Below are 27,520 nucleotides of genomic sequence, written 5' to 3'. Positions count from 1 at the left end.
ATCTACCCCTACAGCCACCCCCTATAAACTCCTATAGACATCCCCGTCTACGCTATAGACCCCCTCCACCGTGGAGGGGGAGCTCCCAAGGGGAGGATGCTCAGGAAGGGGGGGACGCGAGGGGGGAGAAGAAAGGTGCCGGTGGGGGGAAGTTCAGAGCGGGAGGGGGACGCGCGGGGGGCGGGGAGGAAGATGCCGGAACGGGGGGAGGAGGAAGATGCGGGGGGGTGCTCGGGGCGGGGGAGGAGGAAGATGCTCGGGGCGGGGGGGGGAAGCTCAGCGCCTGCCCAGCTGGTACCGGGGGGGGGGGGGGGGGGGTTGCGCAGACTCCGCTGCTGTCTGCGCCCGGCCCCGGCATGTGGCTCCGGCCCCGCAGCTGCCATGGCCCGGCCGGCGGGAGACCTCGCCCGGGACCTGCAAGGTACCGCGGGGGGGGGGGGGACCTCCCCCTGCCCCCTCCAGCCCCCGCCCCATCTCTCCCCATTCCCCAGCCCCCTCCAGCCCCCCACCCCCGCCCCATCTCCCCCATTCCCCAGCCCCCCACCCCTGTCCGTCCGCCACCCCAGCCCCCCCGTTCCCCAGCCCCCTGCCCCATCTCCCCCATTCCCCACCCCCCCACCCCTGTCAGTCCCCCACCCCCCACTCCTCCGTCCTCCCAGCCTCCCCATTCCTCAGCCCCATCTCCCCCATTCCCTAGACCCCCACCCCTGTCTGTCTGCCACCCCAGCCCCCCCCATTCCCCAGCCCCCCAGCCACCTGCCCCATCTCCCCCATTCCCCACCCCCACCCCTGTCAGTCCCCCACCCCTCCGTCCTCCCAGCCCACCCATTCCCCAGCCCCCCAGCCCCATCTCCCCCATTCCCGAGCCCCCCACCCCTGTCCGTCCGCCACCCCAGCCCCCCATTCCCCAGCCCCCCAGCCACCTGCCCCCTGCCCCATCTCCCCCATTCCCCACCCCCCCACCCCTGTCAGTCCCCCACCCCTCCGTCCTCCCAGCCCACCCATTCCCCAGCCCCCCAGCCCCATCTCCCCCATTCCCCAGCCCCCCACCCCTGTCCGTCCGCCACCCCAGCCCCCCCATTCCCCAGCCTCCCGGCCACCTGCCCCATCTCCCCCATTCCCCAGCTCCCCACCCCTGTCCATCCCCCACCCCCCCAACTCCTCCGTCCTCCCAGCCCCCCCATTCCCCCGCCCCCTGCCTCATCTCTCCCCATCCCCATCCCCCACCCACAACCGCTGTCCAACCCCATCCTCTGGCCATCCCAGCAACCCACCTGGCCCCTCCCATTCCCCCACCCCATCCATCTTCTGGCCATTGCCACAGACCCCCCCCACGCCCGCATCCCTCCCTCCATCCTCCCCCCACCAATCCTCCAGTCCTCCCTGCATCCCCCCTTCCCAGGTGAATGATCCCCTGGACTCTGGGGAGTGGGGTCTAGTGGGTAGAGTGGGGGAAGGGGCTGGGAGCCAGGACTCCTGGGTTCTATCCTAGCTCGGAGAGGGGAGGGGAGTCTAGTGGTTAGAGCAGGGAGGGCTGGGAGCCAGGACTCCTGGGGTCTCTCTCCAGCTCTGGAAGGGGAGTGGGGTCTGGCCATGGGAGCAGCCAGGACTCCTGGGTCCTCTTGTGGGTGCGGATCTGGCAGCGCAGCATCCTGTGGCCTGGGTCCGTGCGACGGTTGGTTCCTCTCTGCCCCCTGCGGCCCCCGCTCCCCGCCCACCCTGCTGGATTCGGGCCTTCGCTGTGGGTTTGGCGGAAGGGTTGTGACATGTAAGGTTGTGACAGGCAGAGCGTGGGGGATGTCAAGCTGCCTGCCGGCAATCCAAAGACGGCTAGAAACACACGGACATGGGCATGGCACACAGACACACGGACACGCCTGCACCCAGAGCCCAGCTGGGCCGGCTCTGTGGCCATAATTCAGCCTAGCTCGAGTGCAAACGTACACCCGCATCCCAGCTCCGTCTCCCCCCCACGCTGACACCCACAGACGGCAACACGACTGACAAACAAACCCCACACTGAGGGCCTGGCGGCAAAATAAACCAGACACTCCCAGAGTTTGATCCATCTAACCCCATCCACCCATCTCGCTCTCTCTCTCCATCCACCCCCTTTCTCGATCTATCTCTCGATCTATCCCCACACCCCTCCTCTCTCTCTCCCCTCACATGCCCACACAGCCCCTGCCGTGCACACGCCTGTCATAGACACTGTTACAAACTAGGGTGCCCAGACACCCCGATATCAGGGGCTTTGTCTCATCTCCCCCGCCCGTGATTCACACTTCCTGTCCGGTCCCCTGTTCCAAACACACCGAGACATTTCACCCCCCACCCCGGGGCCGTCTCTCGGCTCCAGCCGCAGTGGGATTGGAATGACCCCGGGAATCCCTTTTCCCACTCGGGGTCACCATGTCCTCCGAAAGGGGGCCCCAAAACCTGTACCCGAAATCCTAACACGGGCTGGGCTCGCAGGGGCTGCGTGGCGGGAGTGAGGGACACCGGGGGGGGGGGTGCAGGGCTGTTCCATCCACCGCCTGGTGGGCCCCATCCTGTTTTCCGGTGTCTCTGGGCTTCCTTTTTCAACTGCTCTGGGTAGTGGCGCCCAGCAGAAGTGTCTGAATCGTGGTTTCGCTTCCTCTCCCAGCCCCATGTTGGCTTCTCCCAGGCTGGGCGAGATGCCAGGGTCAGGGCATCTGATGGCCCGGGGCCCCCTGCTGCCCCCGATCCCCATAGCCCAGTGCCCCCTGCTGCCCCCAATCCCCATAGCCCAGTGCCCCCTGCTGCCCCCGCTCCCCGCAGCCCAGGACCCCCTGCTGCCCCCCCTCCCTGCAGCCCAGGACCCCCTGCTGCCCCCGATCCCCATAGCCCAGTGCCCCCTGCTGCCCCCGCTCCCCGCAGCCCAGGACCCCCTGCTGCCCCCCCTCCCTGCAGCCCAGGACCCCCTGCTGCCCCCGATCCCCATAGCCCAGTGCCCCCTGCTGCCCCCGCTCCCCGCAGCCCAGGACCCCCTGCTGCCCCCCCTCCCTGCAGCCCAGGACCCCCTGCTGCCCCCGATCCCCATAGCCCAGTGCCCCCTGCTGCCCCCGCTCCCCGCAGCCCAGGACCCCCTGCTGCCCCCCCTCCCTGCAGCCCAGGACCCCCTGCTGCCCCCGATCCCCATAGCCCAGTGCCCCCTGCTGCCCCCGATCCCCATAGCCCAGTGCCCCCTGCTGCCCCCGCTCCCCGCAGCCCAGGACCCCCTGCTGCCCCCCCTCCCTGCAGCCCAAGACCCCCTGCTGCCCCCGATCCCCATAGCCCAGTGCCCCCTGCTGCCCCCGATCCCCATAGCCCAGTGCCCTCTGCTGCCCCCACAGCCCAGGACCCCCTGCTGCCCCCGCTCCCTGCAGCCCAGGACCCCCTGCTGCCCCCGATCCCCATAGCCCAGTGCCCTCTGCTGCCCCCACTCCCTGCAGCCCAGTGCCCCCTGCTGCCCCCGCTCCCCGCAGCCTGGACCCCCTGCTGCCCCCCCCTCCCTGCAGCCCAGGACCCCCTGCTGCCCCCGATCCCCATAGCCCAGTGCCCCCTGCTGCCCCCGCTCCCCGCAGCCCAGTGCCCCCTGCTGCCCCCGCTCCCCGCAGCCCAGGACCCCCTGCTGCCCCCGCTCCCCGCAGCCCAGGACCCCCTGCTGGCCCCCCTCCCCGCAGCCTGGACCCCCTGCTGCCCCCCCTCCCTGCAACCCAGGACCCCCTGCTGCCCCCGATCCCCATAGCCCAGTGCCCTCTGCTGCCCCCACAGCCCAGGACCCCCTGCTGCCCCCGCAGCCCAGGACCCCCTGCTGGCCCCGCTCCCTGCAGCCCAAGACCCCCTGCTGCCCCCGCTCCCCACAGCCCAGTGCCCCCTGCTGCCCCCACAGCCCAGGGCCCCCTGCTGGCTCCGCTCCCCACAGCCCAGGGCCCCCTGCTGCCCCGCTCCCCGCAGCCCAGGACCCCCTGCTGCCCCCCTCCCCGCAGCCCAGGACCCCCTGCTGCCCCCGCTCTCCACAGCCAGGACCCCCTGCTGCCCCCCCCCCCCCCCGCAGCCCAGGGCCCCTGGCTGCAGACCTTGTTGGGGGGGCTGGGAGGTGACTCGTGGGGCGCTGACCCGGAGCTGACCCCGTCCCCCCTTTGCAGACAGCATTCGCAAGGTCCTGAGCCGCCCGCCCAACCCTCTGCTGCTGAAGGTGAAGCTTGAAACCAAGCCCAAGAAGTTTGAGGATCGTGTGTTGGTGAGTTTCCGGGGACGGGGGGGGGTCTGTCCCTCCTTCCCCCTCCCTCAGCCCTGCCGGTGCCCCCCCCCGGACCCTCCTTCCAGGAGTCACCCCAGAAGCTTTGACGTCGCCATCCCCAGGGCTGAGCCCAGCCCCCCGGGAATCGCGGCGTCTCCCCACACTCGTCTCACGGGGGCTGCTTGTCCCCCACAGGTGCTGACGGCCTGGCGGCTCCACCTCTTCGGGCTGAAAGTGCCGGCCAAGGTGAGTGTGAGACGCACCCGGGCCTGGCCAGCAGGGGGCGCAGGGACACACACACACACACACACACACACACAGGACACACTCACACATAGACACACAGTCAGACACACACTCACACACGGGGACACACTCACACACAAACACACACACTCACACATAGACACACTCACACTCACACAGACAGACACAGACACACTCACGGACACACACTCACACACAGACACACTCACACTCACACATAGACACAGTCACGCATGGATGGACGGACACACACTCACACACGGGGACACACACTCCCATGCGGACACACACACACACTCACACATAGACACTCACACTCACACAGACAGACACAGACACACTCACGGACACACACTCACACACGGACACACTCACACTCACACATAGACACAGTCACGCATGGATGGACGGACACACACTCACACACGGGGACACACACTCCCATGTGGACACACACACGCTCACACACAAACACACACACTCACACATAGACACACTCACACTCACACAGACAGACACAGACACACTCACGGACACACACTCACACACGGACACACTCACACATAGACACAGTCACGCATGGATGGACGGACACACACTCACACACGGGGACACACTCCCATGCGGACACACACACGCTCACACACAAACACACACACTCACACATAGACACACAGTCAGACACACACTCACACACGGGGACACACACTCCCATGCGGACACACACACGCTCACACACAAACACACACACTCACACATAGACACACTCACACTCATATGGACAGACACAGACACACACTCACACGGGGACACACTCACACATAGACACACAGACAGACACACACTTACACACAGGGACACACACTCCCATGCGGACACACACACACACACTCACACATAGACACACTCACACTCATATGGACAGACACAGACACACTCACGGACACACACTCACACACGGACACACTCACACATAGACACAGTCACGCACGGACGGACAGACACACACTCACACATGGGGACACACTCACACATAGACACACACACTCCCATGCGGACACACTCACACTCACACACAAACACACACACTCACACACGGACACACTCACACTGACACATAGACACAGTCACGCACGGACACGGACACACACTCACGCACGGGGACACACACTCATGGACACACACACACCCCCATTTCTCCTATCTCTCCCCAGGTCGAAAGCTCCTTCAATGTCTTGGAAATTCGAACGTTAAACACAATAAACCACAGCCAGGTAAGTGTCCCCCGGCCCAGGGACAGCGCCCCCTGCTGGCCCCCTGCCCTCGGTCCCCCCCATGCTGTCACTGCCCCCCCGGCCCAGGGACAGCGCCCCCTGCTGGCCCCCTGCCCTCGGTCCCCCCCATGCTGTCACTGCCCCCCCGGCCCAGGGACAGCACCCCCTGCTGGCCCCCTGCCCTCGGTCCCCCCCCATGCTGTCACTGCCCCCCCGGCCCAGGGACAGCGCCCCCTGCTGGCCCCCTGCCCTCGGTCCCCCCCATGCTGTCACTGCCCCCCCGGCCCAGGGACAGCGCCCCCTGCTCGCCCCCTGTCACGGAGTGGGGGGGAGTCAGGGCCCTGCACCCCACTTCCTGCAATTCCCCGTGACTCTCAGCCAGCCAGTAACACAGAGGGTTTATTAGCCGACAGGAACACAGGCCCAAACCGAGCTTGTCGGTACAACCAGGACCCCTCAGCCAGGTCACTCGGGGGGCCAGGGGGGCAGGGAGCTTAGACCCTAGCCCTGGGGCTCCCTCCATTTCCCCAGCCCGCTCCAAACTGAACCCCCCTCCAGCCGTCTCCCCCCGGCTCCTCCTCCAGCCTTTGTCCAGTTTCCCAGGCAAAGGTGTCACCTGGCCCCAGCCCCCCCTGGCTCAGGTATTGCCCCCCCCGTGAAGCCCCCCCCAACATCCCATCCCCCACGCAGACAGTCCCAGAAAACACCCCTGCGACATCCCCAGGTCGGTCCGCCCCACTCCCTGCTGTGTCACCCCCCCACCCGGGGTCCCCCCGTCCCTCCCCCCCACATACACACACACACTCTCTCAGGTGGTGGGGGACAGTTAATTAGTTAATTGGCTTAATCAGGGTCACAGCTCTTGGTAGTGGGAATAATTTGTGTTTGGTGAGGAATGTTCCCACTCTCTTCCCTCCCCCCCATGCCCCCCTGGCTCCCCGCCCCCCCTTCCCCCCGATTCCCCCCACCCCTCCCCCCCGCCTCCCCCCTCCCCGTCTCTCAGATTCTGGTGGACACGGAGAAAGCCACCTACAGCTTCAAATTCCCCAGCGCGGCCAGCGCCGACCAGCTCACCCGGCACGTCAACGCGGCTCTCAGCAAGATCTTCCCCAGCCCCACGGCGGGGTGAGTGCGGCCCCGGGGCGCCGGGCTGCAGGGAGCAGGGGTCACTAGCGGACCCTGGGCTGCAGGGAGTGGGGGGGTCACTAGGGGCGCCGGGCTGCAGGGAGCGGGGGTCACTAGCGGACTCTGGGCTGCAAGGAGCGGGGGGGGGTCACTAGGGGCTCTGGGCTGCAGGGAGCAGGGGGGGTCACTAGGGGGCATTGGGCTGCAGGGAGAGGGGGGTCACTAGCGGACTCTGGGCTGCAGGGAGTGGGGGGGGTCACTAGGGGCGCCGGGCTGCAGGGAGCAGGGGTCACTAGCGGACTCTGGGCTGCAGGGAGTGGGGGGGTCACTAGGGGCGCCGGGCTGCAGGGAGCAGGGGGGGTCACTAGGGGGCATTGGGCTGCAGGGAGAGGGGGGTCACTAGCGGACTCTGGGCTGCAGGGAGTGGGGGGGTCACTAGGGGCGCTGGGCTGCAGGGAGCGGGGGTCACTAGCGGACTCTGGGCTGCAAGGAGCGGGGGGGGTCACTAGGGGCGCTGGGCTGCAGGGAGCAGGGGTCACTAGCGGACTCTGGGCTGCAGGGAGTGGGGGGGTCACTAGGGGCGCCGGGCTGCAGGGAGCAGGGGGGGTCATTAGGGGGCATTGGGCTGCAGGGAGAGGGGGGTCACTAGCGGACTCTGGGCTGCAGGGAGTGGGGGTCACTAGCGGACTCTGGGCTGCAAGGAGCGGGGGGTCACTAGGGGCGCTGGGCTGCAGGGAGCGGGGGTCACTAGCGGACTCTGGGCTGCAAGGAGCGGGGGGTCACTAGGGGCGCTGGGCTGCAGGGAGCGGGGGTCACTAGGGGGCATTGGGCTGCAGGGAGAGGGGTGTCACTAGCGGACTCTGGGCTGCAGGGAGCGGGGGGGTCACTAGGGGGCATTGGGCTGCAGGGAGAGGGGGGTCACGAGCGGACTCTGGGCTGCAGGGAGTGGGGGGTTCACTAGGGGGCGCCGGGCTCCAGGGAGCGGGGGGGGGGTTTCACTAGGAGGCATTGGGCTGCAGGGAGCAGGGGGGGTCACTAGGGGGCTCGGGGCTGCAGAGAGCTGGGGTGGGGATAGAACCCAGGCATCCTAACACTGTGGCCCCCCCCAGCTGTCTGAGGACCCCTGAGACCCCCCGGGACACGTCCCCCAACTCCGAGAGTTCAACCTCCACCAGTCACAGCATCTGCGGTGAGTGGCGGGGGGGAGTGAATGGGAGGGAAGGGGACGGGGGGGGGGACGGGGGAGCCCCCCCCCCGCTGACCTCCGTGGCTCTGTCTGTCTCCCTGGCAGGGGGGTTCTCCGATACCTACGCCGCCCTCTGCGACTACAACGGGCTCTTCTGCCGGGAGGAGGTGCAGTGGGTAGGTGGGGGGTGGGGGGGCAGGGGAGGGGGAGGGGAAGGCAGAGGGGGTGCAGTGGGGGGTGGGGGGAGGGCAAGGCAGAGGGGGTGCAGTGGGTAGATGGGGGAGAGGAGGGGGAGGGGGAGGAGGGGCTGGAGGGGGCAGTTGGGGGTATGGGGCAGGGCTCTTTGGGGGGGACCCGTGGGGTTAGTGGGGGGTGGGGGGGAGGGGAGGGAAAGGCAGAGGAGGTGCAGTGGGTAGGTGGGGACCCCTCACCATGGGGTCCCCCCATTTCTCTCACCCTCCCTCCCTCCCTTACCAGGATGTCGACACCATCTACCACTCAGCCGACAATCATGAATTCAACCTGCTGGACTTCAGCCACCTGGAAAGCCGGTGAGGGACCCCTGATACCCCCTGTACCCCCCAAACTGGTACCCAATCTGCCTGAACCTCCATACCCCCTTCTTTGAGACCCCTATTTCCCCTGTACCCTGATCCCCAAAAATGGTACCCCAACCCACCTTTACCTCAATACCCCCAGGCCTGCCTGCACCCCTTGCCATCACCCCAATACCCCTCTACCACCAGTATCTCCTGTGTGCCCGGTAGCCCTGTACCCCCCAACCCCAGCCCAGCATCCCAAGACTCCCTGAACCTCTGAAACCCACCTATACCCCCAAACCCACCTGGCAGAACCCCGATACCCTGCATCCCCACAGACACCCCAGCCCCTCTTCTCCACATCGGACCCTCTTGGGGCGCCCCTGCCTCCGTCAGCACAGTGGGGGTGCTGGCAGATGTGGGGGCGCTCACCCCCTTCTCCGTGACTCTCCCCCCAGGGACCTGGCTTTGATCGTCGCCGCCCTTGCCTACAACCCTTGGTTCACGCGACTGCACTGCAAGGACCTGAGGCTGGTAGGTACCCCCCAAAACCCACGCTGGGCCCCAAAAACTTCCCCTGGGCCCTAAAACCCACTCCTGGGCCCCCAAACCTTCCCCTGGACCCTAAAACCCACTCCTGGACCCCCCAAATCCACCCCTGTGCCCAAAACCCACCCCTGGACCCCCAACCCATCCCATAGCCCCAAAACCCAGCCCTGGACCCCCAAACCCACCCCTGGATTCAAAGTTCCCTGGACATAATCTCCACTGAACCCTCAAATTTCTCTGAACCCCAAATTCTGTCCCTCTGCTCCCAAAATCCTCTCTATGCCCTGAAACATTCCCCTGCACCCCAAAACAACTCCTGGTCCCCAATCCCCTCCTCCTCTGTGCCCCACATCCCACCCTGGCACCCCAAAACCCTGCCCCAAAATCTCATGCCCCAAACCCCCTGCATCCCAAAACCCTTGTCTGTGCCCCAAAAGCCACACCATTCCCAGAAAATCCCCCAAACTCCATCTGTACCCCAAAATTCCCTTCAGCACCCCCAAATCCCATCCCTCTGTAGCCCAAACCCTCCTCTATACCCTGACACTTTCCTGTGTCATAGCTCTGTACCCCAAAATCCCCCGCACTCCCCAACACTTGTCTGGGCCCTGAAACATTCCCCTGCAGCCCACTACTCACCGTCAATCCCAAACCCCTCCTTTACCCATGCAAATGCTCTGTTCCCCCATATCCCTCCTCCTCTATGCCCACAAACTGCCCTGTACCCCAAAGCTGTCCCAGCCCCCCAATTCATCCCCTGCAGCCCCCAAACCACCAGAACTCCCAAACCACCCTCTGTGCCCCCTAACCACCCTGCCACCCAAACCATCCCCTGCATCCCCAGAATGCCCCCATAGGGACTCCAGGGGGATCTGCCTCCCCAGCACCCCCGTTCCTCGGCCAGGGGGGCCCCGCATCTCTCCCCTGCGCTCTCTGTCTCCTTCCCTCTCCCCAGGGCTCTGAGGTATCTGAGCAAGTTCTGCACACACTCAGCAAGTCCCATCACCTGGAGGAGCTGGTGCTGGACAACACGGGGTTAAAAACGTGAGTGAGCCCCCCCCAGAACCCCCACTCCCCTCTCGGCGGCTCCGGCTCCCACCCGGCCCCAGGGCAGGGACCGGCTGGCTCAGGGGGGCAGGGATGGGACACGAGGCCTGTCCCCCCTCGGGGGCACCGGCTCTGATCCGACCCCAGGGCAGGGACTGGCTGGGCTGGGGAGGAGGGGCTGGGGTTCGGGGTTCAGGGCGTCACCCCCCGTCTCTCTCTGGTGCAGAGACTTCGCGCTCAAACTGACCTGCGCTCTGGGAGACAACCCCGGCTCAGCCCTGCACAGCCTGGTGCTGTCACACAACCAGATCGAGGACAAAGGTGGGGACCCCCCAGCTGCCCCCCCAGCACCACCAGTGTCCCCCAGTAGCCTCCAGTCTCCCCCCGTGCCATCCAATGTCCCCGCAGTGTCCTGCCCGCCTGACGCCCCTCAGTGCCTCTCAACTGCCCCCCAGCACCCCCCAGTGTCCCCCAGCACCCAATGTCCCCCAGCTGCAGGGAGCGGGGGGGTCACTAGGGGTCGCTGGGCTGCAGGGAGCAGGGGGGTCACTGTCCAGCCCGCTGTCCAGCACCTGACCCCCCCCAGAACCCCCCAGTGTCCCCCAGCACCTCCAATGTCCCCCATCACCTAAGACCCCCAGCAGCCCCCAGTGTCATCCCAACACTACCCAGTGTCCCCCCCAGTATCCCCGAGCCCTCCCCATGTCCCCCAGCTCTTCACAACTTTCAGCACCCCCAATATCCCCCCAGCACCTCCCATATCCTCCCCCCCCGCCCTGCCCCCATCTCTGCTCTCGCCCCCCCCCCGGGTCCCCCTAATCTCTTCCCCCTCCCTCCCCCTCACAGGTCTCATCTCCCTGAGCCAGCAATTCCTTTACTTCCCCAAGGGGCTGCAGCAGCTCGGGCTCTGCAAGACGGGGGTCACCCCGAAAGGTACGGGGGGGCTGGGCGGAGGGGTGGGGAAGGTGAGCAGGGGAGGGGGAGGGAGCTGGGGAAGGGCAGGTGGTTGGGGCTGGGGGAGCTTTGTGGGCACAGTGGGGGAGAGAGAAGCTCTCGGGCCTGGGGGGCAGGGTGGGGGAAGGGCAGGGGGTCCCAGCCCCCCACCACTCACCCCTTCTCCCCTCCCAGGGCTGGCCGGGCTCTGTCAGACCCTGGGGGCCAACCCGGCCTTCAGCAGCTCCCTGCAACACCTGGACCTCAGCAAGAACCCCGGGCTGCTGGGCGGCGAGGAGGCCAACGTGAGTGACAGCCGGGGGCGCCGTGGGGCAGAGAGGTGGGGGCTGGGCAGTGGGTGCCGTGGGGCAGGGAGCGGGGTTCTGTGGGGCAGGAAGGCAGCGGCTGGGCAGTGGGTGCCATGGGGCAGGGAGCGGGTGCTGTGGGGCAGGGAGGCAGGAGCTGGGCAGCGGGTGCCATGGGGCAGGGAGGTGGGGGCTCTGTGGGGCAGGGAAATGGGAGCTGGGCAGTGGGTGCCGTGGGGCAGGGAGCGGGGGCTCTGTGGGGCAGGGAGGCTGGAGCTGGGCAGCGGGCACCATGGGGCAGGGAGTTGGGGGCTCTGTAGGGCAGGGAGGCAGGAGCTGGGCAGCGGGTGCCATGGGGCAGGGGGCAGGGGCTCTGTGGGGCAGGGAGGCGGGAGCTGGGCAGCGGGTGCCGTGGGGCAGGGAGGTGGGGGCTGGGCAGCGGGTGCCATGGGGCAGGGAGGCGGGAGCTGGGCAGCGGGTGCCGTGGGGCAGGGAGCAGGGGCTCTGTGGGGCACAGACAGCCCCCCAGCTCCGTCCATCGCTCGGTTTCGTCCCCTCTCCCCCCGCAGGGTTTTTATTCCTTCCTGGCCCAGCCCAACGCCCTCCTGCGCCTCGAGCTGGCCGGCACGGACTGCGCCGTCGACGTGGTGAGGGGCGACCAGCCGGGGGCGCCGGGGGGAGCGGGGCAACAGCCCTGGCTGGGGGAGGGGCCTCCCGGAGGCCGCGGCCTCGCCCTGCAGAGGGCATCGTGGGGAGCCGGGGGTTCGATCCCTTTCTCTCTCTGCCCCCCCAGTTATTCGGGGCGCTGCTGCATGGATGTTGCACTCGGCTTCGCTACCTCAACCTCTCCCGGAACTCCTTCTCGCACAGGTAAGTGTCGGGGTCCCCCCGCCCCCCGATTGCCTCGCTCTGGCATCCCCGTCAGGTGAACTCCCCCCCTGCACCCCAGCTTCCCAGTGAGGGGGATCCCAATTAGACTGAGCCCCCTCCATGCCTCCTTGGGCACCCTTTCCACGGGGATCAGGGTCCCTCTGGGGCAGGCCCCCCTTAATTTTGGGGGCTCCTGGCCTGTCTCTGTCTCTAGGAAAGTCAAGGACTCCCAGCCGGCCTTCAGGCAATTCTTCTCGAGCGCCTACGCGCTGAACTACGTGAGCCTGTCGGGCACGAAAATGCCCCTGGATGCCTTGAGGTGAGTGTGTGTGAGTGTGTGTGTGTGTGTGTGTGTCCCTAGGCCCCCTGCTGGAGGGGACGGGCCCTGCCGTGTGTGTGTGTGTGTCCCTGGGCCCCCTGCTGGAGAGGACGGGCCCTGCCGTGTGTGTGTGTGTCCCTGGGCCCCCTGCTGGAGAGGACGGGCCCTGCCGTGTGTGTGTGTGTGTCCCTGGGCCCCCTGCTGGAGAGGACGGGCCCTGCTCGCTGTGTGTGTGTGTGTGTGTCCCTGGGCCCCCTGCTGGAGAGGACGGGCCCTGCTCGCTGTGTGTGTGTGTGTGTCCCTGGGCCCCCTGCTGGAGAGGACGGGCCCTGCTCGCTGTGTGTGTGTGTGTGTGTCCCTGGGCCCCCTGCTGGAGAGGACGGGCCCTGCTCGCTGTGTGTGTGTGTCTCTCTAGGCCCCCTGCTGGAGAGGACGGGCCCTGCCGTGTGTGTGTGTGTGTGTGTCCCTGGGCCCCCTGCTGGAGAGGACGGGCCCTGCCGTGTGTGTGTGTGTGTGTGTCCCTGGGCCCCCTGGTGGAGGGGACGGGCCCTGCCGTGTGTGTGTGTGTGTGTGTCCCTGCGCCCCCTGCTGGAGAGGACGGGCCCTGCCGTGTGTGTGTGTGTGTGTGTGTCCCTGGGCTCCCTGCTGGAGGGTACGGGCCCTGCCGTGTGTGTGTGTGTGTGTGTGTGTCCCTAGGCCCCCTGCTGGAGAGGACGGGCCCTGCTCGCTGTGTGTGTGTGTGTCCCTGGGCCCCCTGCTGGAGAGGACGGGCCCTGCCGTGTGTGTGTGTGTGTCCCTGGGCCCCCTGCTGGAGAGGACGGGCCCTGCCGTGTGTGTGTGTGTCCCTAGGCCCCCTGCTGGAGAGGACGGGCCCTGCTCGCTGTGTGTGTGTGTGTCCCTGGGCCCCCTGCTGGAGAGGACGGGCCCTGCCGTGTGTGTGTGTGTGTCCCTGGGCCCCCTGCTGGAGAGGACGGGCCCTGCTCGCTGTGTGTGTGTGTGTCCCTGGGCCCCCTGCTGGAGAGGACGGGCCCTGCTCGCTGTGTGTGTGTGTGTGTCCCTGGGCCCCCTGCTGGAGAGGACGGGCCCTGCTCGCTGTGTGTGTGTGTGTCTCTAGGCCCCCTGCTGGAGAGGACGGGCCCTGCCGTGTGTGTGTGTGTGTGTGTGTGTGTGTCCCTGGGCCCCCTGCTGGAGAGGACGGGCCCTGCCATGTGTGTCTCTAGGCCCCCTGCTGGAGGGGACGGGCCCTGCTCGCTCTGTGTGTGTGTGTCTCTAGGCCCCCTGCTGGAGAGGACGGGCCCTGCCGTGTGTGTGTGTGTGTGTGTCCCTGGGCCCCCTGGTGGAGGGGACGGGCCCTGCCGTGTGTGTGTGTGTGTCCCTGGGCCCCCTGCTGGAGAGGACGGGCCCTGCCGTGTGTGTGTGTGTGTGTGTGTCCCTGGGCCCCCTGCTGGAGAGGACGGGCCCTGCCGTGTGTGTGTGTGTGTGTGTGTGTGTCCCTGGGCCCCCTGCTGGAGAGGACGGGCCCTGCCGTGTGTGTGTGTGTGTGTGTGTCCCTGGGCCCCCTGCTGGAGAGGACGGGCCCTGCTCGCTGTGTGTGTGTGTGTCCCTAGGCTCCCTGCTGGAGAGGACGGGCCCTGCCGTGTGTGTGTGTGTGTGTGTGTGTGTGTCCCTGGGCCCCCTGCTGGAGGGGACGGGCCCTGCCATGTGTGTGTGTGTGTGTGTGTCCCTGGGCCCCCTGCTGGAGAGGACGGGCCCTGCCGTGTGTGTGTGTGTGTGTGTGTGTGTGTCCCTGGGCCCCCTGCTGGAGAGGATGGGCCCTGCCGTGTGTGTGTGTGTGTGTGTGTCCCTGGGCCCCCTGCTGGAGGGGACGGGCCCTGCTCGCTGTGTGTTGGGGAGGCAAATGGGGGAGGTGGGCAGGGCTAGTGGGAGTCACCCCCTCTGCCCCCATTAACCCCACGGTCGCCAGGTCTCTGTTCCAGGGTCTCTCGGCCAACACCCACCTGAGTGATGTTCACCTGGACTTGAGCGGCTGCGAGGTGAGGGGGGGCTGGGAGGGGGCTGTGCATTGTGCGGGGGGAGGCTGGCGAGGGGCTTGTTATGGTTGGTCGGGGAGGGGACCATCTGTTAATTCTTTCTTTACTTCCCCTTCTCATTCTCTTGTCATTTCTCGTTCCCTCGTTCTTTCCCCCATCTTGTTCTCGTTCCCTCGTTCTTTCCCCCATCTTGTTCTCGTTCCCTCATTCTTTTCCTCCCATCTCATTCCCTCGTTCCCTCTTTCTTTCCCTCCCCATCTTGTTCTCTTGTTCTTTCCCTCCTGTTTCATTCCTTCGTCCTTTCCCTCCCGTCTTGTTCTCTCATTCTGTCATTCCCCTGTTCTTTCCCTCCCATTTCGTTCTCTCATTCTCTCGTTGTTTCCTTTCCAATGTTGTTCTCTTGTTCTTTCAATTGTTCCTTCTTTCCCTCCTCCACTATCTCATTCACTCATTCTCTCTCTCCCAGCTGCGCTCACCGGGGGCTCAGGTCCTACAGGAGCAGCTCCCAGGGGTCACTGCCGTGGGGAGCCTAGACATCTCCGACAACGGTGAGTCTGTCTACCTGCCCTTGAGCCCCTACATCCCTGCCCTGGGGGCGGGGGCAGTATCTCAACTCCCCCTGACGCTCCTCTTCTCCCACCGCTCGCTCCAGGTTTCGACTCCGATTTGCTGACGCTGGTCCCTGCTTTGGGCAAGAACAAATCCCTCAAACACCTCTGGCTGGGCAAGAACTTCAGCATCAAGTCCCGGTGGGTGAACACTTTTGTCATCCACCTTCTGTCCCATCTTATCGCCTCCCTCTTCCCCGGGAGAGAGAGGTCCTTGAGGAGCCTCAATAGGAAAACCTATTTTCCTCCAAGCTCACCTTCTCTAGTGAGGAGGTTGTGCTCCATGGGACCCAGTCTAGACTCATTAGATGGGTGCTGGGCTCCATGGGACCCTTTCTAGACCCACTGGATAGGCACTGGCTCCATGAGAACAGTTTGAGACCCATTGGATGGGCATTGGACCCATGGGACCCATTCTATACCCTTTAAATGGCATTGGGCTCCATGGGACCTATTCTAGACTCATTGGATGGGTGCTGGGCTCCGTTAGAAACTTCTAGACCCACTGGATGGGTATTGGTGCCCAGTGGGGACCATTCTAGACCAATTAGACTATGCTGCAAACATCCAGAAAGAAATGGAGAATAGTGGAAGTAGAAAAGCCATCTAGAACCTCCCCAGGTGGGTGACCTAGAAAGATGGCCAAGAGGTTTTGCATCTCTGATTAGGTTGACGTTATGAAGTCCAGTTACACAGAACCCACCAAGCGTCGAGCATGGAAGGAAGTGATACAGCATGGATGACCTAGAAGACTAGCCAAGCAATGTGATGAGTCTACTGAGTTTGAATCTATAGAGCCCAATTATCCAGAACGTGTCCAGTCTAGAACATGGGGGAAGGGTCTAGAACGGGTCACCTAGAACACTAGCCAAGCAATGTTGCAAATCTGCTGAGGTGGATGCTGTTGAGTTCAGCAATCCAGAACCCACCCAACTTAGAACATGAAGGGAAGGGGTCTAGAATAAGTGTCCTAGAACAATTAGCATGTTCCTGTTTAGCTTACAGCCGGTCAGTGGCTGGGCTGGTGAATTTAGCTCTCAGCCTCGTCCCACCCCTCTGGGTGCTCATGCCCGGCCTCTGTGTTCTCTCTCCCCAGGACGCTGGAGGAGATACTTCACAAGATTGTACAGCTGATTCAGGAGGAAGATTGTGTGAGTCTGTCCCTCATGAAAAGTGAAAATTGCTCTGAGGCGGGGGGCTGTGGATCGGGATTGAGGGGAACCAGCAGAGTTGTGGGGGGCAGGGGATCCCAGGGCTGACTCCCCTCTCTCCCGCCAGTCCCTGCAATCTCTCTCTGTGGCCGACTCACGGCTGAAGTCCCGGACCAGCATCCTCATCAACGCCCTTGGCAGTAATACCTGCTTGAGCAAGGTGGACCTGAGCGGGAATGGCATGGAGGACCTGGGGGCCAAGATGCTGTCCAAGGCTCTGCAGATCAACAGCAGCCTTCGGTGGGGGCTCCTGGAGGAAGGGGACACCGGGGTGCAGCAGGAAGTCCCATCAGGGGGACTGGGTGCGGGAGGCGGTCTCATGGGGGGGATTGGGGTTGGGGGTAGGAAGTAAGGTCCGATTCAGGGCCATGGGTGCAGACTGAGGGGGTGGGGTAGCTGGGGTCTCAATGGCAGGAGAGTGGGGGGATTGGGGCTGGGGCGGGGGGGGTCTCACTGGGTGGGCCAAGGGAGGGTGTCCCATTGGGGGATTTGCAGGGGGATTGGGTCTTGTGGGGTCTTGTCAGGGGAAGTGGGGGGAATTTGGGGGTTGGGAGAGGGGCTACCATTGGGCAGGAGCAGGGATTGGGGTTGGGAGAGGAGAACCGAGGGGAAGGATCCCAGGGGACTAGGAAGCATGGGAGGGGATACGGAAGGGGGGCCTTGTTGGAAGGAGGAGGGGAGGAGAGAGCCATTGATGGGGACAGCAGAAGAGGGAGTCCCTATTGGAGAATGTGGGGAAGGGGGTTCCACTGGAGAGGAGGCGGGTGGACGCTTTGTATTAGCCAAGGCAGAGAACAGGGTCTCATCTGGGGTGTCATCACAGTGGAGGGGCAAGAAGGACCCCAGTGTTGGGTGACCCAGCCTGGATCTCCCCTTTGCAGGAGCATCGCCTGGGACCGGAACAACACAACAGCACTCGGCTTCCATGATGTTGCCCGAGCCCTGGAGAAGTGAGTCTGGAAGGGGACTTCCTGGGATGTCAGGGGCTGACACTCAACCAGGGGTGCCCCCCAACATGCACCTCACCCTCAGTCTGCATGCTTAGTGTTAGCATTGATAACAGATATCATTACTCAGGTTTTTAATGCCTGCTTGCTGCTTAATTATTTGTAATTCATTTTTATTGGGGACATGTGTAGACTGGCAGAGCGGTCTGGATGGTTTTGAGCTGAGTTGGGGGTTGGATTGGTTGTGTTGAGTTGAGGCAGTTAGGTTGTTGAGTAGGTGGTTGGGTTGTTGGAGTTGATTACTGGTGCATTTGTTGGGTTGGTTGGTATTATTGGATAAGGTGATTGGGTTACTGAATGGGGCTGGTTTGGGTTGGGTTATTGGTTTGGTTCAGTTAGCTTGGGTTATTGGTTGAATAGAGTCAGGTTAGCTTGAGTTGGATTGGATTATTACTAGCATAGAGTTGGGTTGGGTTGGGTTGAGTTGGTTTGGGTTCTTGGTTGGGTTACGTTGGTTGAGTTGGATTGAATAAGTGGTTAAGTAGAGTTGGGTTGGATTGGTTGGGTAGAGTTGGGCTGGGTTGAATTTGATTGGGTTGTTGGGTAGAGTTGGGATGGGTTCTTAGTTGGGTTGGGTTGAGTTGGGTTGAATTTGATTGGGTTGTTGGGTAGAGTTGGGATGGGTTCTTGGTTGGGTAGAGTTGGGTTGGATTATTGGAAGGGTCATTGGGGTGATGAGTTGTTTGGGTTGGGTTGTTGCGATGGCTGGATGATAAGAGGGAGGTGAACAATGCCTGGGATAATGGGCAGACAAGAAGTTGGTTGGGGGGTGACTGGAGGAGGAACAGGGGGTGATAATGGGGAGATGGGGGAGGTTAGATAACTGGGAGGAAGTGAGACCATAACTCTGACAGATCTGAGCGGAAGGTCCCTGAGTATCTGGGGGGCCCTTTCCCAACACCCTCTCCCGTTTAACCTCACACCCCTCTCTACAGCAACTACACCCTGAAGTATATGTCCTTCCCCATGAGCGACATCACAGCCGCTTACCGCAGTGCCCCAGAGAGGACGGACGAGGTGTGGCAGAAGGTGGGTAGAGCCCGGAGGCCCCGGGGCTCGGTTGGAGGGGGTGGGGGGAAACCAAGGGGTCTCTCATCTGCTTCTCTCCCTTCCCTCCCCCCCAGATCCAATGGTGCCTCCTCCGAAACGGCCATTCCCAGAAGTTCTCCCAGGAGCAGGCGTTCCGACTCCAGCAGGGGATCGGCACCAGCAGCGCCGAGCAAGTAAACGTTCCCATCTCCCCATACCATCCCCATGGGCAAGGGAGCTGGCTGGCTCAGGGGGGTGGAGAATGGGACATGGGGTCTTTCCCCTCTAGGGGGCGCCAGCTCCCATCAGGCCCCAGGATGGGACTGGCTGGCTCAAGGAGGCTGGGAATGGGACATGGAGCCTTTCCCCCTAGGGGGTGCTGGTTCTGATCTGGCCCCAGGGCGGGGGTCCCGGCTGGCTCCAGGGATTTTGCTAACAGCTCCATCCCCCAGCAGATGATCAGACGGCTGTGCCTGCGGGTCCAGGAGGAGGTGAGGGCTCTGCACAGCTGCCCTGCTGATACTGTCCAGGAGGAGGTGCTCTATGCACGGGAGCTCATGAAGGAGGCCAAGAACTCGCGGGCGGTGAGACAGACCCCTCCGTCCGGGCCCTGCCCCATTCTTGCCATCCCCACCCCTCTCAGTTCGGCCCCTGTTCCTCCCTCCCATTTGATCCCATCCCCTTCCCCTCGGTCTCACCTTCCGCCTGCCTTTCTTCTCTCTGTCTCCTCTCCCCAGATGTTCTCCACATCTGTACACAGCAGCCCTGGCTGAACACTGGGTCCACTAGCTGAGGTCACATCCAGTCTTGCTGGCCCAGACAGTAGCTCTCCAGATGTTACCATGGCTCTTCTATCACCAGATACAAACTGTCTCCCCAGATGTTGCTGCACCTCTGCACAGCTGGGTCCTCCATCTCTGGCCAAGTCACTAAGTCCCCATATGTTGCCACAGCTGTATTCCATATCCCTGGCTAAACACTGCTTCTGCAGATGTTGACACACCTGGACCTTCTATCCCCAGCCAGAAACTAGACCCCCCAGGTGTTGCCACAGCTGTAGCCTCTATCCCTGGCGGGACACCGTCTCCCCCAATGTTGCCACAGCAGTACACAGCTGGATCCTCCATCTCTGGCCCAGGAACAAACTCCCCAGATGTTACCACAGCTGCACACTGTAGCCCCGCCCCGGTTGCTGTTGCCCCTCCCCCCACGCACATCTGTCCCTGTTCACCCTGCCCCTCTCTGCTCGTGCTTTCTCTCCCCAGCTGTTCCCCAGCCTCTATGAACTGGGACACATCTTGGCGAGCGACGGGCCCGTCCGGCAGCGACTGGAGTCCGTGGCCAATGAGGTCTCCAAGGCCGTTGACAAGGAGCTGCAGGTGATGAGCTGGGGACGTCTCCCTGGGGGGGTTTGGGGGACTCAGTGTAGGGGGACCCCAGGTCTTACTGGGGGCGTTGGGGGTGTAGGGGGGCACCCCAGATGTCACTAGTGGGGTTGGGGGACCCCAGGTCTCACTGGGGAGGTCTGGGGGATCCTGAATTTCATTAGGGGGACCCCAGGTCTCACTGAGGGTTTGGGGGCTCAGTTTAGGGGAACCATGAGTCTCATTAGGGGGGTTGGGGGGACTCAGTTTGGGGGACCACAGGTCCCACCAAGGGGTGGGGGACACAGCTTAGGGGGACCCCGGGTCTCACTAGCTTGGTCAGGGGACCCCAGGTCTCACTGGGAGGTTTCAGGGGCTCAGTATGGGGGGACCCCAGGTCTTACTGGAGTCTTGGGGGACTCAGTTTGGGGGGACCCTGGGTCTGCTGTGTTACTAAGGGAGCTCAGTGTGGGGGGCCCAGTTCTGGGCACTTGGGGGTGACTCAGTGTTTCAGGAGCCCCCCTCTCTGACTGGTGGGGTCGCTCCCAGGTGATCCTGGAGTCCATGGTGACACTGACCCAGGAGCTCTGCCCCAGGGCCATGCAGGCCGCCGAGGGCCACAACAAGATGCTGGGAGCCGTGTCAGAGCGGGTGACCGTCCCCCGCAACTTCATCCGGGGGGCGCTGCTGGAGCAGGCCGGGCAGGACATCCAGAACAAGCTAAAGTAAGACGGGAGCTGGGGAGGGGGCAGGTGTGTGTATGGGAGGTCCCCAAGGAGGGCTGGGTGGGGCGTTTTAGGGGGATGGGGAGCACTGTGGGATGGCCAGGTTGGGGCGCTCGGGCGGCTTTAGGGGGGCTGTCCAGTCTCTGACCCCCCTCCCCCGTTTGTCCCCAGCGAGGTGAAGTTGTCTGTGGTGACGTATCTCACCAACTCCATTGTGGAGGAGCTCCTGGAGGAGTTGTACAGCACCCACAAGAGCCTGGTGAGCCCCCCCAATGACCCCCAGCCCCCCACAGTCACCCCCAGCCCCCCACAGTGACCCCAGCCCCTCACAATAACCCCAGCCCCCCACAGTCACCCCCAGCCCCCACAGAGAACTCTACTCCCCACAGTTGTCCCCAGCCCGCCACACTGACCCTCAGCCCCTCACCGTGACCCCAGCCCCCCACAGAGATCCCCACCCCCCACAGAGACTCCCAGCTTCCCTCAGTCACCCCCAGCCCCCCACACTGACCCTCAGCCCCTCACTGTGACCCCCACCTCCCACAGAGACTTTAAGCTCCCCACAGTGACCCCCAGCCCTCTGTACTGCCCCTCCCCACCCCCTGACACCCCACCACCACCCCTCATACACCCCACAGCCCCACCCCCTGCTCCCACTGCATTACCCCGAGACCTCTATCTCCCCAACCCCACATGTCCCTAGAACCCCCACTTCCCCCTCTCTCCCACCAAATGCAGCTGTACCCCACCCCTATCTTTTCCCTCAGCCCCCTGTACTTTGCCCCCCAAACCCTCCTCAGTCCCCTCTAACCCCGGGTCACCCCAATAATCTCTCTCATCTTCCCCCTCACATAGACCCAGCACATCGCCCACCTCCAGCAGCTCTCCGAGGGGCAGGGCGGTGCTGGGAGCTCCGGGGGGACCCCACTGGACCAGCCCCCCAGGAACCAGCTGAGAGATCATGAGGAGACCACAGACGATGAGCTGGGAACCAGCATTGTAAGCAGTGGGAATGGGGCACAGCCCTGCAGGCCCCTCTCCCAGCCACCCACCCCCCAGGGCAGGGAAGGGACCCCCCATACCTGGCTCTAGGGTCACCCTGCTCTCCTCTCTGCAGGACACCATCGCTATCAAGAGGCAGAAACATGGCAGGAAAATCCGACCTGTCTCAGCTTTTATCAGTGAGTAATGGTCACACATCAGATTTCCTCTTTCTCCATCCACCCCTTTTCCATCCATCCATCCATCCTCCTGTCCATCCATCCACCCCTTTTCCATCCATCCATCCATCCTCCTGCCCAGCCATCCACCCCTTATCCATCCACCCATCCTCCTGTCCATCCATCCACCCTTTATCCACCGTTTAATCCATCCATCTCCATACACACCCCTCCATCCATCCACCCCTTATCCATCCATCCATCCATCCACCTCCTGTCCATCCATCCATCCATCCACTTCCTGTCCATCCATCCATCCATCCACCTCCTGTCCATCCATCCACCCTTTATCCATCGTTTAATCCATCCATCTCCATACACACCCCTCCATCCATCCACCGCTTACCCATCCATCCACCCCTTATCCATCCATCCATCCATCCATCCATCCATCCACCCATCCGTCCATCCACCCCTTATCCATAAATCCTCCTGCCCATCTATCCACCCCTTATCCACCTGTCCATCCATCCATCCATCCACCCATCCATCCATCCATCCTCCTCTCCATCCGTCCATCCACCTGTCCATCCATCCACCCACCCTTTATCCACCATTTAATCCACCCATCTCCATACACACCCTTCTATCCATCCATCCATCCACCCACCACTTCATCCACCCATCCACCCACCCCTCCCTCTATCCATTCACTCCTTCATCCATCTCTCCATCCCTGTCCGCTCTCCCTCCATCCATCCACCCCTCAGTCCATCCACACAACCCTTCCTCTGTCACTCACCCTCTCCTCTGCCCCACTCTCTCTCTCTCTCTGCCTCCCCCCACAGGCGGGGCTGACCCAGACACTGATGCCACACACTCCTGGGGCACCAACTCGCCGTCAGGCTGGCTCTCCTCGTCAGCCAGCAGCCAGTACTCGCATTCCCGCAGCCCCTCCTTCGAGGGACTGGCTGAGCTCCCCACTGAGGGGTCCCGGCTGGAGCACCGCACCCGCGGCCGGCCCCGGCCCCCCCGGTGCGTCCCCCCGGGGCCCCGCCAGAACGTGAGTCACGCTGATCCCATCTGCCCCCTCGCTCAGCCACACCTTCCATTTCTCCTTCACTCCTCCCTCCATTTTCTCATCTCTCTGTTCCTTTTCCTAGTCTTTCACTTTCTCATCCATTCCCTCGTTTTCTCCTTTCCACAGTCAGTTTTGCCTTAAGTCATTCATTTGCTCATTCCTTTGTTTTCTCGATCCTTTCTCGTTCTTTTGTTTTGTCCTTTGTTTTTCATTTGCTTATTTGCTTGTGTAGTTGGAAGAGAGTCTGTGGGATACAAGTACCGTGCTTCATCGACAATAAACCTGGCTAGGTGCCTTCGTCCCTTAACGGATCTTGTGGTCATTGGGTGGTTTGCTCGAGTTCTGCCGTGCCAGCTGTCTGCGCAGAGCTGGGGTGGCACACAGAGGGAAAACACACACACAGCCAAACGTCTATCAACATCTAACCACAGCTTATTCATTTATTCTCTCCACTTTGTGTTCCTTCTTTCATTCATTGATTTTCTCATTCATTAATTCCTTCTCTCATTCGTTTTCTCATTCATTTGTTCCTTCTTCTGTTCTTTCACTCATTTATTTCTTCATTCCATTGTTCCTTCCCTCATTCATTTGTTTGTTCATCTTCCCCTCTGTTCTCTTATTTGTTCCTTTGTTCAGTCTGTCGTCCATCCTCTCCTTTGTTCATTCATTCTTTTCCCTCTTTCTCTCTCTGTCTTTCCTCAAGAAAGTATTTTTTCATGCAATGCACTGTCAACCTCTGGAACTCCTTGCCAGAAGGTGTTGTGAAAGCCAATACTATAACGGGGTTCAAAAGGGAGCTAGATAGATTCATGGAGGATAGGCCCATCAATGGCTATTAGCCAGGATGGGCAGAAATGGTGTCCACAGCCTCTGTTTGCCAGAAGCTGGGGTGGGGTGACAGGGGATGGATCACTTGATGATTCCCTGTTCTGTCCATTCCCTCTGGGGCACCTGCCGTTGGCCACTGTCTGAGGACAGGATACTGGGCTTGATGGACCTTTGGTCTGACCCAGTCTGGCCGTTCTTATGTTCTTATGTAATTGCATCCTTTTGGACTGACCCTTACCCCAGCCCCAGAGCCTGATGGGTAATGAGCAGAAACAGACACATGCAGGTAGAAATTATCCCTTACCAAAACAGGAAGTCCTGGTTGCCAAGAGATGGGACTTACCACTTCAACTGTGAAAGGGGGATGAGCCAGCCTTAAAGTAGGAACGGCCAGCTGAACATTAATCTTTCTAATACTCCAAAATGGGAAGTCCTGCCCACTGGAGGCGGTACTTCCTGTTTCCCCATAGAAAGAAGGAAGAGCCATTCCTAAAGTGGGAGGAGTTAAAAGCTGTATCTCAAGACTCTGAAGCAGGAAGTCCAAGTCACTGGAGGCGGGACTTCCCATTTTGCCTGAGGGGGCAGGGGAAGGGGCAAGCCTTAAAGTGACAGCAGCTAATTCCTTGCTTCTTACACGTCTCCTCAGCAGGCTCGGACACCTGGGTCCATTGAGCCCCAGCGGCAGGAGAATGGGACAGTGCCGCGACTGGATGAGGGGCTGGAGGAATTTTTTAGCAGGCGTGTCCTCACAGATAACACCAGGTGGGACCATATACCCTAGGGGTGCGGGAAAGGGTGGGGATCACCCCAGTCTGATTCTCTGACCACCCCCACTTCTCTCCTCTGCCCCCCTACAGCTATCCACGGACCCCCAGAGGCTGTGGGGTGAGACCAGGCCCCTCAGACGCGCTGCCCCCCATGCAGAAGAAGAGGCGAAAGGGGCTTTTCCATTTTCGGAGGCATCGGAGCCTCAAGGGGGAGAGGGAGGTTGAAGACGCCCTGTGGGGGGCCCCCCACAGCTCCCCCGGCACCCCCCAGGGGACAGCAGATGAGCCCAAGGCTTCAATGTGGAGTTCAGCCAGCCTGGATGAGGGGGAGGGGCAGGAACCCCAGGGAATGGGGATTCCCCTCCCCGGGATGGGGGGCAGCGGAGGAAGTGGGGTGAAGGGGCTGCCCCCCAGAGGTAAGCAGGTAAGAAGGCGCCGGGCTGCAGGGAGCGGGGCAGGAGGGGCCAGCAGGGGTCGCTGCTTTCAACTGCCTCTGTTTTTGTAGGGTCACACCGCTGATCGTTCCCCCAACCCCATGAGGGAGGAGTCAGATTCTTCGGAGGCGGAGCTACTGCAGCCCTCCAGAGTCCACGGAATCGCCCTGCCCGGAATGGGGCGGAGCCTGGATGGGAAGAAAGAGGTACGTGGGCTGAGAGAGGAGGTGCATACCTGCAGGGGCGGGGCCTGAGGACAGGCCACGCCCACTCAATGCCTCAAGGTCTGCAGCTGTTAGCGGAAGGAGGGGGATTCTCGGGGACGGGGCCAGAGGATGGAGGCCACAACCTCCGAACCCCTTATGGTCTGGACTGAGGCTGGGGAGGGAGAGGCTCTGGGGGCAAGGGCTGAGGGTGGAGGCCACACCCACTTAACCCCTGATGGTCTGGTCCAAACTCCCCTGTTCCCTCATTCTTGTTTCAGGGGGCAGAGCTGCAAAGGGTGGGCAGCCTACAGGATCGAGAGAGGAGGAGGTCCTCGGACGGCTCAGGTAGGGGGGCACACCCCAAATTCTGCCCCTCCCCCTCGCCTAGCTCCCCCCAACCTGATACCCCCCTTTATCTCTTCCCCACAGAGAAAGGGGGCTGGAGACCCCAGCCTCCCCCTCAGAGCTCCAAGCCAGTGTTTGCCACCATTCGAAGGGCTGAGGCTAGCTGGGATATCGGTAAGGGCTGCGAGCTTCCCTGCAGCAGTGCCCCCAGGGCTGCGAGCTTCCCTGCAGCAGTGCCCCCAGGGCTGCAAACTTCCCCAGGGCAGTGCCCCCAGCCAGCCAATCCAAGGCTGTGAGCTTCCCTGCAGCAGTGCCCCCAGGGCTGTGAGCTTCCCAAGAACAGTGTCCCCACCTGGGGAGGAGCTCTCCACAACAGTGCTCCCATTGCTCATGTGGTTTCTCCCTCTCCCCCAACCCCATCAGCGGAGGAGAGCTCCCAGCTGGACCTGGAGGGGACGGACATCTTCAGTGCGGCCCCCAGAGTGGAGGCGGGGGAGAAGCCCCCAAACCCCAGCTTCCTGGCATCTGGAAAGGTGAGGGGGGCCCTGCAGGGGTGGGAGGCTGGGGTGGTGAAGCTGGGGGGCAGAGAGGGGGTATAAGCTGTGAGCTTCCCCACAGCAGTGCCCCCAGGAGCCCAGGATGGAGTTTGCGGTGCTCTGTGGTATTACCGGGGGGGGGCTAATTGCTCTGATTATCTCTCCCCCCCAATCCCATTCCCTAACAGGCCAGGGAGCCGCCATCCGGCCCCCGCCCCCCCAAGCCAGTAGCCATCCCCCGCGGCCGAAAGCCCCCGACTCAGCCGGAGAGGAGTCAGAGTAGCGAGGAGCAGGCAGGTGGGGCCGGCCCCACCGAGACTCGGACCTCCCCCCCCGTCGCCCGCCCCCGACCGGACCACTTGGAAACAGAAGGTATCAGGAGCGGAGATTGGGGCACGGGGCCTTTCCCCTCCAGGACCAGCTGGACCCGTTCAAGGGGACGGGTAATGGGATGTGGGGCTTGTCCCCTCTAGGGGGCACCGGCTCCCATCCAGCCCCAGGGCAGGGGAGCTGGCTGGCTCAGGAGGGTGGGGGTTGAGACACGGGGCCTTTCACCCTCTCTCTCTTTCCAGGGGGGTCCGAGGTGGGGCGGAAGGCGGCCCCTCTGAAACCTCAGCGAACGCGCCGGGCGCAGTCCTGTGACAAACTGGAGTCAGATCAGGGTCGAGACCCCGGAGCCAGAGGTGAGACCCTGAACTGAGACGGGCGGCGAGAGCCCAGGACTGCGAGCTTCCCCCCTGCAGTGCCCCCAGCCGGGCTGTCTCTCTCTCAGGATCTAACCCCTTCCCCTCTCCCGGCCCCAATAGGTGCTGCTAACGCCCCCCTGCCAGACCCCCCTCCGCCCCCGCCCTCGGAGCAGCATCAGCCCCCTCGGAAACCTCGTCTCCCCATCTCCCGGCCTTTCCTCTCTGTGGACCAGGCTGTGGGTGAGTAAAACGGCCCCTCTGGGCCACAGAGGGTTAACAACCCCCCACCCGGCCATCCCCCCTCCACCCTGACACCTTGTCTGTCTCTCCTCAGGAACCCAGGAGTCCGGGACAGACTGACAGACCTGCTATTGAGTATCAGCCGTGCCACCAGCTGGGAGAAGAGGGGGAACGTGGAAGCCTGAGAACAGAGAGAAAGAAGGGACGACTGGGCCTTCCCCAAGATCCAGCCATGAACCCCCCAAAACAAGGATCAACACCCCCCACACATGGCCTTGGGGCTGCAGACCCTGCCCTGCCCCCCCACCCTTCCCTCCCGCCTCACTTCCACTCCTCCATTCAGGCCTGTTTTGTTCCCCCGCTTCTGCCCCCCCCAATCCCTCGAGGGACGGACCCCTGTTTTCACAGTGTGCCCCCCCGGCGGGAGGAGGTATTGCTCCCCCAGGAGGAAACAGCGGGCGGGACTCTGAATGCGGCTCATCCCCCCTGCACCTCCCACCGCCCCCCAGCTGCCCACCCCCCATTTTCCACCCCTCCAGGGTCCCTGTCTATTTTCGGCTTGTACAGAAGGAAGAGAGAAATAAATTCTATATGGCGACCGGA

The 27,520-nt window shown here is 63.0% G+C and overlaps 1 protein-coding gene across 2 annotated transcripts; it reads left to right on the top strand.

Moving 5' to 3' along the window:
- Positions 1-317: 317 nt before the first annotated feature.
- Positions 318-27,520, top strand: CARMIL3 (capping protein regulator and myosin 1 linker 3). Of its 2 annotated transcripts, none has more exons than XM_075118953.1 (41): positions 318-421; positions 4,156-4,246; positions 4,442-4,492; positions 5,728-5,787; positions 6,791-6,912; positions 8,022-8,101; positions 8,204-8,274; positions 8,576-8,649; positions 9,096-9,171; positions 10,142-10,230; positions 10,460-10,554; positions 11,080-11,166; positions 11,362-11,471; positions 12,041-12,118; positions 12,265-12,341; positions 12,556-12,660; positions 14,624-14,693; positions 15,157-15,238; positions 15,343-15,439; positions 16,395-16,449; positions 16,577-16,749; positions 17,391-17,459; positions 18,452-18,545; positions 18,641-18,739; positions 19,001-19,129; positions 19,811-19,924; positions 20,459-20,634; positions 20,806-20,893; positions 21,490-21,633; positions 21,752-21,815; positions 22,643-22,857; positions 24,350-24,465; positions 24,561-24,894; positions 24,976-25,110; positions 25,389-25,455; positions 25,540-25,629; positions 25,879-25,988; positions 26,180-26,363; positions 26,564-26,674; positions 26,798-26,917; positions 27,012-27,520. In XM_075118953.1, exons 1-41 carry the CDS (start codon positions 357-359, stop codon positions 27,035-27,037), a joined length of 4,293 nt encoding a protein of 1,430 aa, XP_074975054.1. In that variant the 5' UTR covers positions 318-356; the 3' UTR covers positions 27,038-27,520. The 2 variants fall into 2 exon arrangements, with proteins under 2 accessions (XP_074975054.1, XP_048675451.2); XM_048819494.2 differs by having other exon boundaries at positions 4,152-4,246.

The sequence above is a fragment of the Caretta caretta genome, chromosome 13 (assembly GCF_965140235.1).
Source record: "Caretta caretta isolate rCarCar2 chromosome 13, rCarCar1.hap1, whole genome shotgun sequence".
Lineage (NCBI taxonomy): Eukaryota > Metazoa > Chordata > Testudines > Cheloniidae > Caretta > Caretta caretta.
The sequence above is the reverse complement of the archived record's forward strand: the minus strand, read 5'-3'. Positions and strand labels throughout refer to the sequence as shown.

Excerpts from the sequence above, each read along its gene's own strand:
- CARMIL3 (XM_075118953.1), top strand. The coding sequence starts at position 357 with ATGTGGCTCCGGCCCCGCAGCTGCCATGGCCCGGCCGGCGGGAGACCT. Across the intron at positions 20,894-21,489 it reads ACAGCACCCACAAGAGCCTG|ACCCAGCACATCGCCCACCT; the intron begins GTGAGCCCCCCC and ends CCCCTCACATAG. Across the intron at positions 25,111-25,388 it reads GCCTGGATGGGAAGAAAGAG|GGGGCAGAGCTGCAAAGGGT; the intron begins GTACGTGGGCTG and ends TTCTTGTTTCAG.